The sequence below is a fragment of the Nuphar pumila genome, chromosome 12, assembly GCF_984573655.1.
Source record: "Nuphar pumila chromosome 12, dmNupPumi1.hap1.1, whole genome shotgun sequence".
In the NCBI taxonomy this organism is placed as follows: domain Eukaryota; kingdom Viridiplantae; phylum Streptophyta; class Magnoliopsida; order Nymphaeales; family Nymphaeaceae; genus Nuphar; species Nuphar pumila.
Window position 1 is genome coordinate 61,462,256 of NC_143260.1, and position 12,193 is coordinate 61,474,448.

Below are 12,193 nucleotides of genomic sequence, written 5' to 3' on the forward strand. Positions count from 1 at the left end.
GGAACCAATTCAGTTGGATACCGGATAAAATCCGGTTCATTGACATCCCTAATGGCAACGGTAGCATTAGGGTGAACCGACAGCAGAAACCAACTATTGTAGTGCTAAGCCAACTTCAGTAAATATGCAACAATTAATCCAAGTATTGCGGTTCTGCCACGTAGGCACTGCCAAATGGACATCAATCAACGCGAAGATTGCGGTGACTTAGAAAAAGCACACTATATGGTAGCAGAAAGAAATCTTTGCATCTTTTTCCAATCCGATTTGGTTAGTCATAATCATTTTACCAACCAAAACCCGGTCGGCAGTACCCTGTTATCAGTACAAAAAATGGCTTTCTAGAACTAAACAGAAGACCTTATAATTATGAGTTCAGAATATTCCACTTCAAAGAACAATACTGCGTATAAAAAGCAAGATCGGCCTTATGAAAACTTAATATATTGCAAACTTATCAAATTTCCCAGTAAAAATAGCGGTACTGCCAGGGGTCTAAAGAAACCAAAGAACATGGAAAAGAATGCTTTATGCATCCATAAAAACAATCAATGTTACTTTATTGATGGGAGAAAATGGCTGTTACAAAGATCACAGATGCAGCTTCCTTCTTTCCAAAAAAACAAAGATCACAGATGCAGTTACATTGCATTATTGTCTTAACACACTATTGGAACTAAACAAGAAGTTTTCTTCACCAGCTACAGTGGAGTTCAACCTTCCTGCTGCCCAGCCATTGTTGATTGCTTGGACAATCTTTCTAGCAGGATCGCCTGTTACCCTGCTGCCCTCGATCCGCTTGTCAAATTCCAGAAGACCTTCCGCCTTCCTCTCCTTTCTTCTCTTTCGATCCTCATCCCTTTCTTTTCTTAGCCAACTCTCCACGGTTCTCTGGCATCATAAACAGTTATCCAACGGGTTAGTTACTAAGATATCAAAAGGATCTTTAATTTACACAGGATAATTAACTGACCATTAATGACAAGTTACTGCTTTCCTTCACATCTTTCATAGACGATGCTAACTGAAGCTTGCCATGAGCAACATAAACCTGCAAGTCCAAAGTTCAGAGTCAAGGTTCAGAGTGACTGCATCAAGAAATTCCATAGTTAGCGAACTTCAGATAAGAGCAATACCAAGACAATTAACATTTTTCTAACAAAGTCCCTCAAACTGCACATACGAGATGTATTAATTACAAATCACCAGAATACATACAATATGTGATGGCCAATAATCAAGGCCGTCGAAAATATGTGTTGCATATATAATGGTTGCCCCTCGCTCCATGCATTCCTTCTTGAGGAACTTCAAAATGTCAGCTCTTGCTAGCACATCCAAATCAACAGTGATTTCATCAAGAAGGAGGACCTACACTCGTCAATACATTTCATGGATAGAGAAAGAAAAATCAGTAAGAACTAACCCACAATGCTTCACGCTTGGATCCTACTAAACAGAATAAATGCTACCTTAAATGGCTTAAGAAGACCCATGCAGATTTGCACTCGCCGCCTCTGACCATCTGATGCCTTGTGCATCCGCCAAGATAGATCAATGTCCAAAACCTACTCACAAGCTCTCACAAACAAAATTTCAGTTGGCAACAGTTTCTTGGACATACATAATGCTATAAGAATGAACAGGAATTACTTGGAATTTAGAAAGCAAGCAGCAGCAGGCAAAGATACATAATTTGACATGTACTAAGTGTACATTTCCAAAGACGCATCAGCCAATACCTTTATCAATTCTTCTCTTCTTTGAGGGTCAATTCCAGAAACTCCAAATATCATTTTCTCTGCTGAAACATCCATCTGTATTGGCACATCAAAACCAGCAAATGCAACATCTCTTCTCCACTGCAAAGAAATATCTGAATGCACTCTTAAGATGTCCCTATTTCACTAAGTATGTAGATTGAGGTTTTAAAATTGAGATGCCATGGATTTGTAGAAAAAACTAAATTACAAACAGATCTCTGTTAGGATGAAATGTGATAATGAAAAACCCCAGGAATTCTCTTGCAAAATTTTAAACTAACCACTAAGCCAGTAGATTTGACCCTGAGGCCAAGAAAATTTGTCCTCTATTTATAATGAATAATGACACAATTGGTACTAGGAGAGGTACAAATGGCATCCTACTTACGAAAGAAAGATGATGAAGGAATTACTCAAGGAAAACTCATGGTTCATCGGGGCCACTCACTATGGAATGGCACTCACTTGAAATAGCAATTTTTATCACGAAGATCCTCGTATATGAATGCATTATGAATACAGGCAATCATAGAACTACCTGTTTGCAAGGCACTCAGTGGCAGAGCTACATAGTGGCCAGGATGGGCAACCTGAAAATTCCCCCCAATAGGGGGGTTTGGGTCAGGGTGGGCACCGGACCACCACCCAGTGAAAGGTCAGGTCAGGGTGGGCACTGCTCACCCTGACTCGACCTGACCTCATTTGCTCTCTCTCTCTCTCTCTCTCTCTCTCGGATTTTCATAATGAAATTATGAGAGAAGAGTGGATGCATTATGTAATGGAATATGCATGGAATGAAGTGGTTTAAGTCAGAGATTATTATAATGATAATAAAAGAAAAGAATGGTCACATGAATGATCTGAACTCTGCGCTTAAAGATGCCATTGATGGATCAACTACGCTTTATGGGTGCAGTTACCAAATTGCAGATATGCAAGTGTGGGTATTTGCATCCTCCATTAAGATTTTCGATGTTGATTGGGAAATTTTTGTAGGAATATTATGTGCTTCGATGGTTTGATGCCATCATCTTGACTGCCAAGTGTTAATGCAACTGAGTTTGAAAGTATGATTCTCATGGTGAAAGGAGCTTAGTTCCCTAGGCATTTCCACGTAAAAATAATGAGAGCAATGTTTGTCACAAAATATCCGGAAAAACAAAAGCAAGAACCATAAAGGGCTTACGATAACACGAACACAACGTACACATGCACAAGTCCACCATGGGATAATACAAGGTGCCAACATAGGCAATACAAACAGCCACTAAGGGCAATACCATGCATTAAAGCACAAAAGCAAGAATAAAATAAATAACATTTTATTTATAATATACTCACAAAGTGAGTTAGAATGTTTTAGAAAAGCATTGGAGAACAGAGGGGGGTTCACTCCAATTTATACATAAGAGGTATCCAATAGAGTTGTTGGACTGTTCCAATGGCTATAAATATAGTTGTTTGACTGTTTCAATCATGGTTGTCCGTATCGTGTCATGACGTACGATACAACACGATATGTATCGTTACTTTTTTATATAACAATACGATACATACTCGTATCTCGATAAGAGTGTCTATCATACTCATATCAGGTGTATCGTATGATACACTCGTGTATCGACCTGTATCATACAATATGGGCTTGGCACACTAAAAAAGATCCAAAACTCCGTCTTTTTCATTTTGGGTTTAAAAGCACTCTTAAGGGCCAACTTCTACACCTGACTAGAGGTTGTTGGAAGGGAACTCACACACCCTAGGTTCCATGAGATCGATTTGGGGTCGATTTGTGAGCAAGGGAGAGGGCTTTCTCGATTTTCTCAAGTGCATTTCCACCCATTTAAATTCCTGGCTTCGCCCCCAAGGGTACTGATGGCTTTTTCCAATACTGGATGTCAATGAAGTAGTTGATGCCTATTAGTAATTTTATATGTTGGTCTGACACCACCTTCTGTTTCAGTCTTGTTGTATTTCAAGTTTAGTTTTGCAGTGGCAGTTTTGTGATAATTGAGTTCACATCACTTACAGTTGCAAGCACATAAATAGAAGAAATTATAGATATATAAGGCCTAATATTATTATAATAATAAATAATATCAATTTCTGCTGCCTCAGGCACAAGCGGTAAATTGAGGCTATGATAATCTCTCTAAATCCTGCATTGCTTCTCTTCATAAAAATCAGCATACTACACATGCATAGCTCCATAAGTTGCGAGTCCAACACATGGAAGTGTTTGTCCAATAAGGAATCAGGTTCTTGCTCACCCAGTAACATTAAACACAATTAATTCACTTGCAAGATCCGTCAAACTCAATCCAACCACTTGAGTTATCTAGAAGGTCATTAGTGTTACAGACTGTACTTTATTTGGTCATAAAAAGAGTTGATGACAAGTCTTAGGTTATGTCTGTGCACCTATGCCGAAACATCTTCAAATTAGTAATTTTTAGTATGCTAGCCACAAGTAAGCCTGCTTTGTGGATATCTCAAACGACTAAGTATTAATATTTGAGCAGTGATGCACTTGTTTAATCTAACGCATTTTTTAAGTTTACAAACTTCAGTTGTGAAACCAGTATAAATTAACAATGCATCATAGGTAAGGTTGAGGTTTAGTCACTTATCATAAAATTGTCTTGGCAAACAATTTTGGCATCATGAAATTGAATGTTGATTTATGAATGAGCTCATTCCCCAAATAAAAAAATGATTAGGAATGCATAAAATATTTTGCAGAGGCTTTGAAGAAAATGAAATCAAGAAGGGCAGTTGGCCCAGATGGTATACCTATCGAGGCTTGGAAATGCTTGGGAGAGAAAGGTTTAGAATGATTGACAAATCTTTTTAACTTGATTTGGCGAACAAATAAGATGCCTAATGAGTGGAGAAAGAGTACTTTGGTGCCTTTATATAAGAATAAGGGTGATATACAAGATTGCACAAATTATCGTGGTATAAAACTCATGAGTCATACTATGAAACTTTGGGAGAGGGTGATTGAGTCTAGGTTGAGGAAGGTTGTCATGATATCGGAGAATCAATTTGGTTTTATGCCTGGAAGATCAACTATGGAAGCTATACATCTTCTTAGACAACTTATTGAAAGATATAGAGAGAGGAACAAAGATTTGCATATGGTTTTTATTGATTTAGAGAAGGCATAGGATAGAGTACCTAGGGACGTTTCTCTGGTGGACAATGATGAAGAAAGGTGTTTCCCTAAAGTACATTAGTATAATTAAAGATATGTATGAAGGAGTAGTAACCAATGTCCGCACTTGTGGAGGGGTGACAACCAATTTTCCGATAACGGTTGGGTTACATCAAGGATCTGCTTTAAGCCCTTTCCTATTTGCGATAGTGATGGATGAGCTTACGAGATCAATTCAAGAAAATGTACCGTGGTGTATGTTGTTTGCTGATGATATTGTTTTGATTGATGAGTTTAGAGCTGGGGTTAATGCTAAGTTAGAATTATGGAGACAGACATTGGAAGCTAGAGGTTTTAAGTTGAGTAAGACTGAATATATGGAATGTCGGTTTAGTAAGCAACGAAGTAGTGATGGGAGTGTAGTGAAGCTTGGTGAGCAAGAAATACCGGTGAATGATTATTTCAAATATTTGGGATCCATCATTCAAAAGTATGGAGAAATTGATGAAGATGTAAATCATAGGATAAAGGTTGGGTGGATGAAATGGAAAAGTGCAACTGGAGTGTTGTGCGATCGTAGAATGCCATTGCGGTTGAAGGGAAAGTTTTATAGGACGACTATTAGACCCGCTTTACTATATGGTACGGAATGTTGGGCTGCCAAGAGACATCATATTCAAAAAATGAGTGTAGCTGAGATGCAGATGCTTAGATGGATGTGTGGAAATACAATAAAAGATAAGATTCAGAACGAGGAGATACGTAAGAAGGTAGGTGTTGCACCCATTGAAAATAAGATGCGAGAGAATCGTTTACGGTGGTTTGGACATATTCGGCGAAGGCCTAATGATGCTCCAGTTAGAAGGTTGGAGAAATGGGAAAATATATTAGTTAAAAGAGGTCGGGGTAGGCCTAGGAAGACTTGGATGGAGATGATAGGAAAGGATATGAATGCTTTGAACCTCACCGAGGACATGGCATTGGATAGAAATGATTGGAGGAAAAGGATTCTTGTGGAAGACCCAAAATGAATTTCTTTTTTGGTTCATATCGCTGACCCCAATTGTTTTGGGATGAAGGCATAGTTGTTGTTGTTGTTGTAATGCATAAAATATTTGCAAATAACAGTCATATTATATCATTATATATAGTGTCCAAAGTCCAAACATAAAAACACATGAATTTTTTATTGAAATAAATGTCTAAAATAAAACAAAAGTGCAAAAGCCACAAAAACCAACAATGCCCTATTTTCATTAGTCTATGTCACCTGAGTACAGGTGCGGGTGAGGGTACGAGTACGGGTGCGGAGGGTACAACATGGAAATTCCAAAAAATGTGGGTATGGGAACATGGCTATATATATATCACATAAGTACAAAATAAATTAAAAAAAAACTGTATATAATCTAAATATATATGCTATATTTAAAATATATATTATATACTAAAAATATAAAGTTATAAACTGAAAATATAATTATCAATTATAAATTGAATACAAACTTGTATGTATGGAGGGTAGAATGGCGTGTCTAGGTGTCGACGCGTTTCAGTAGGGGGACACACGTGTCGACATGGGTATAGAGGGTTGGAGTGTTTGTATGACATAGGTTACAATACTCTTCCCCTCCAACAACTTGCTTTTCCATTGAACCAAAAACATGGTGGATTAGTTGTCAAAAGCTCTAGTCAGAGCTTAGGCACAAGACCCACTAAAAGGACTAGTCGGAGCCTAGACAGGACTAGTCGATCTAGGCGGGACGAAAAAAATAAATCAAGAAAAGCAAAAATATTACAATAAATAGTTAAATTTAATAACAAACATATGATTGTAACTGTGGATGGAGTGTGCAATTCAGTGTAACATGTAGCAACAATCGTGAAATTGCATAATGCTGAACATAAAAATATAAATATATATGAGAATGGGGATCATCTTATCCCATTTTTCTTTAGGTCATAGTTAAGATCCTCAATATATCAAAGTTTTAGGTGTGTTATGCTCAATTTGAATCATTAGATGTGTTTATCAATAGTTATTTATTAAGAAATAAGCCTTGTTTCAAATTGATTTGATTTAAAAATATGATCATTTTACATGAATTTTTAGTACGATATCAACTGATGCCACTTTAAAATACACATCTTAGCATAAAGATGCTTAATCAATTACATGTTCTCTATTCAGTAAAAATGATAAACACATCTAATGGTTCAGATCAAGCATAAAACATCTAAAACTATGGTTTTTGGAGGGTTCTAATGGTGACCTAATGAAAATGGAGTCAGGATAATCCCCGGTCTATATATATATATATAACTGAAAAAACAAATTTTATATGTGTGTGTATGCATGTGTGTGTCAAAAACACATGCATCATATAAATAACAAAAATAAAAAAGGAAGGAAAAAAGAAAAAGAAAAAAAGGAGAAAAAAAAGAAGAGAGTGGAGGGATGAGAAGCAGAAGAAGAAAAAGGGAAAAAAAAGAAAGTGAAAGAAGAAAAAAAGAAAAAAGGGGGAAAATGAAGAAGAGGAAGAAAAAGAGAAGGCAGAGGGGTAAAAGGAGGAAGAAGAAGAAAAAATAACAAAATAAGAAAGTAAAAAAAAATGCAAAAGAATAAGAAGAAAAGGAGAGAACAAAAAAATAAATTTTGGGGCCAAAGAAGAAAAAAAAAAGGAAGGAGAAAAAAATTACCACCATGTCCCTACCTAGGCAGAAAAACAGCGCTCTACCGCTTAAACCTAAAAGTCTAGGCGGTGGACCTGCGCCTAGCCTGCATAGGCGCCACTTTTGACAACTAAGCTTGGTTGATCCATCCACTAGTATTTCAGATGTTTCTTGAATTATCTTTCCAAAGGCCTTCCATAAATGGATCTAAGCCACTTTAGAATGGTTAACCAATCAATTAAAGGCCTTTTTTAACCTGTCTTGACTATATCCTACCTGTATGATAGTCAAAATGTCCAGATTTCACAGACAATATTCTAATAGAAATTGTTGACTGTTTTGGATAAATTTAACCATTTCCTATAGTCATTTGGTGCATGTGACTTTTAATTGCACAAATAACAACTTAAAATAGTTCCTTGTCCAGCCATTTGGGCAGTTAAAACTAGCCATTATGCTCAGATCTATATAAACCCAAGCCCTTCCCCCCAATTCATCATCAAGCAATTTCTCTTACTCTCCTTATTGTCCAATGTTCTTCTTCCTTATTTTGATTTTTCTTTTTTATTTCGTCTCTAATGCTATTCAAGGTAATCATGTACAAGCAGAGACAACAATGCAAGTTGCAGGTTCTCTAATAAGAAAGCAAGCAAGGTGTGATTGCATTAAGTCACAATCTATGCCTTAAGAGTTAAGTCACAACACAATCTACCATACCGTACCTAAAGAGCCTATCTGAGTTGTGCAACAACTATTCTAAAGCACACCATGCAGACACATGCCACCTATTTACATTTATTTGCAATTTCCAATGTGTCCTATGTTGACATAACACCCCACTAAACACAACCAAGGTTGTCAGACTAGGAAGCGGAAGCGGGAAGCGGAAGCTAGAAGCGAGACATTTTAAAATTTATAGGAAGCGAGACATTTTAAAATTTATAGTAAGCGAGATATCAATTTGAAAGTGAAACGAGAATAAAAAAGGAAGCAATATGGAAACTGAATAGGAATCAGATAAGAAACAAATAAAAACTAAAATAAAAATGAGTATTCTTATATTTTGTGATTTTTTAGTGTAAGAATTAAAGTTTTTGTTAAAATCTAACAACGACGGTTGTAAATTTAAAAAAAGCACACGAGAAGTGTGAAAGTGTGAGGAAAAACATAGAAAACATGAAAAAAAACATATGAAAAGCATGGACAATGCTTGTGAGAGCATAGGAGAAGCGTGGGAGAATCGATATTTCCATAAAATTTCGGAAGAGAGGAGTATCGTGTTTCCGAAGTGAGCTTCCGAGAAGTGTGCTTCCCACCTACCTAAGAAGCTTCCGGTAACTTTGGATACAACAAAAGACCCCCACGACACCATGGACACAGTTAAACTTGTGTCAGGACATCATCAATATGGTGTCTTCTTTATCTGGTTTTGATTGATTATTTTATATTTGCTTATGTGTTTTTCTTGTTAATATGTCATTGGTTACATTATGTTTCAATTTTCAACTTATTTTTATTATTTGATGTTTCTAATCATAACAATTTAGAAATGCTGTTCAATATCTTTTTTGAGTTAAAAAATAGTGTGTTTTGTGTGTGTGCAGTGATAATGTATGGTTTCATCCTAGTACTATATTTTTACAAAACTCTAGTGTTGTACCAAGCATATGTGTTGTGTCTCATGCCCGTGTCAGTGTCTATGTGACATAGAGCAAAGGCTAAATTATGACAGGCTTGTTGAAGAATCATATCACAAAGGCCACTCTATTTGTTATTGTTCAAATTGAACATGATTATTAAGAATGTTTCAATTTTTGCCTATATAATTAACTTTTTTGATTTGTGGCACGAGCAACTTAAGACTTACTCCTAAATGAAAGTCATTTCATAGTGTAGAAAGAAATGCTACACTACATGGTCCAACTTGCCATGATGTATATATTTTTAAAAACATTCCAACTGACAAAGGCCATAGCTATTTTAAAACTTTAACAATGATCGTTTATCTTAGTGAATATGAATCCTTAAAAAGAGTTTGGGATTTTCGAAGACAAAGCTGAAAATTTTCACAATTATAAAATTGCTTCTGTAGGAGCAGAAAAAAAGGAAAAAAAAAAAGAGAAATATACATGTCAAAAGAAATTTTTTAGTTTTGTGAAGAACAAGCTGCAGATATACAAAGTGATACTCTTTATACTCGTCAACAATGACACACATGAACACTAAAAAAAAAACTCTTATTGATATGGTGAACATTATGTTCATTAGTTCATGCCCAGACTTTTAACTTGTGGAGACTGAAGCCTTGATTCGTGCATGTTTCATTTTAAGTCGTATTCTTCATTTCGCGACTATCATTACCATCTAAGAATTTTGTAAACACAGAAGCCTAAACTAAGTTTTTTTAAATGTTTGGTGATATGTAGCAATATAGTTTTTTAAAATGTTTGGTGATATGTTGCCATATGCACAACTTAGCAGACGCTTGCCAAGAAGCATATATCCCAAACTTGGTGCATTCTACTAGAGTTGTCATTGCCATCTGCTCGTACTTTCCGAAAAACTAAAATCAAAAGGTCCATGTAATGTTTATGCGCTAACATCATTAAAATCGGTGTCATTTCCAATTCATTCTCTAGCGTTTTCCTCGTAACATAGATTGAGCCCAGTGACAAAATCCAATTGGTGAAATGGAAAATTAAGCAATCTTTTCAAATGAAAAACCCATATCATCAGATGATGGCTTCAGGTCGCATCACAGCTTCTTCCAACATCGCTAAATGAAATAAGAATCAAACAGAATACCTCTCCGCCCAAATAGCACAGATCTCCCGAAGAAGTAAGACTTGTGTCGTGAAAAGCAGATCTCCCAATAACACGAACCATTCCTGGCTCAACCATATGCTTCCCTCCCAAGATCTTTAGAATGGTGGTCTTCCCTATACGCATACCCAAAGTATACATATGAACATCCAAAACAAGCAACAAATCCAAGTCTTCTGAGACAGCCACATGAAGAAAAGATTGAATTCAAACCTGCCCCATTGGATCCCACGAGTAGGCAACGGTCCCCAGCGTGGAGGGTGAGGGAGAAGGCCTCTATGACGGGTTTGGCCCCTGGTGGGGGTTGCCCATCGATTCCTGGGTATGTGAATCTCAGATTGTCGATGCGAATCGTTTCCATCTCTCTCTCTCTCTCTCTATTGTTCTTCGGTGGGAAAAATGAATGCAAAGGAGGCTGTTTTAAGCTCTGGTATGGAACCAGCGGCTGCTGCTTGTTTGGTTATGGGTCTCAACGCGTTGCTCCTGCCACAAGGTGACACGTCTTCACCGACGCGATGCGGTTGGTGAGAGGAGGGTTTTGCTGCCTCAACATGGAGGACATGGCGTCATGGGAATACGTTCCGCTCGTATGGGAAATATGTTTCCCCACCAAGTTCTACAATAGCACATGGCACCTGTGTCAAAACCAAGGGAGCATCAGGTGCAATGTGATTGCACACTTCTAGGGTGCTGATGTACCTCATCATCCAGGAGCTGTGGGGCCGAGCACGGCAGCACACAACAATCACATTGGAGAGGGTGGTGTATGTTCGCCCCCGATGATTCACTGAATCCCATGTCTGTGTTCGAGGGATCGAATGAGCGCCACATATTCATGCACATGGGGCTCGTATTCCCGTGTATGTTGACATAACTTTGCATCGGACTCTGGTGCTGTTGCAAAGACTTAATCACCCTTACTTGTTTTTCTTGCCCTGAAATGACGGTTCGAGGAAATGACAAAAATATCCTCCATTCAAAAGTTGTGAAACGCCGGGTCGAGAAAATGACAAAAAAGTCCTCCATCCAGAAAGTTTGATGTTAACCATTTAAAGTGGAGACGTTCCCTATTCATTAAACTCCTGCATCATCTACTGTAACAGTTGCTCCCATTATCAACCCAAACTTTGCTTTCGTCTTCAGTCGAGCTTTCCGCCTTGTTTTTTATCTTGTTGTACAACACACTGTCGCTTGCTCGTGCCTGCCTTGTGTTACAAAATATTCCAGTGTCTTCTCTTCATTGTTGATGTCGTTAGGCATCATGGAAGAAAGCAATGATGCACAAACATTCCTTCCAGTGCCATTAAGGAAGCGTGAGTAGCTTTCCATCTCATCATGCTATCGATGAAGAAGGCATATCGTCTTGTGTGCCATTAAGCATTGTTTGGTTATTGCAGTTGTTCTTACGAAGGTTGAAAACTTATCGATATTTGTAAGACGTTGGGACCTATTGACAAGAATGCTTGTTTGCAGATAGGAAGGGCCTCTACCCCATCAGGTATCCTACATTCACTCATCATATGCATTGTATCTCAAACCGATGTATTAGTAACAGACTCCCGTTTTTGTGAGATACATTTTTGTTAGTTAATATCGATTTGTTTGCTATTATGCTCAAGTTCTTCCTTATCGATTTGTAATTTATTGTGCGATATATTTATCGACCTTTTAGATAGTATGGTTTTGTATCGTCGAGTTGTAAGTTATTATGCTGAACTGTCGTATCGATTTTCAATATCTTACAAATCGTTATACATATCGTTTTGTAAGATATTAT

The 12,193-nt window shown here is 37.3% G+C and overlaps 1 protein-coding gene across 2 annotated transcripts; it reads right to left on the reverse strand.

Annotated features, from left to right (window-relative positions):
* Window positions 1–535: 535 nt before the first annotated feature.
* ABCI20 (non-intrinsic ABC protein 9) lies at window positions 536–10,986 on the reverse strand. Of its 2 annotated transcripts, XM_089982148.1 has the most exons (7): window positions 10,630–10,986; window positions 10,399–10,532; window positions 1,743–1,862; window positions 1,473–1,568; window positions 1,219–1,371; window positions 974–1,051; window positions 536–891 (listed from the first exon to the last, which is right to left on the reverse strand). In XM_089982148.1, the coding sequence occupies exons 1-7, from the start codon at window positions 10,775–10,777 to the stop codon at window positions 652–654; spliced, it is 969 nt and encodes a 322-aa protein (XP_089838274.1). In that variant the 5' UTR covers window positions 10,778–10,986; the 3' UTR covers window positions 536–651. The 2 variants fall into 2 exon arrangements, with proteins under 2 accessions (XP_089838274.1, XP_089838275.1); XM_089982149.1 differs by lacking the exon at window positions 1,743–1,862 and having other exon boundaries at window positions 10,630–10,791.
* Between the last annotated feature and the right edge of the window lie 1,207 nt (window positions 10,987–12,193).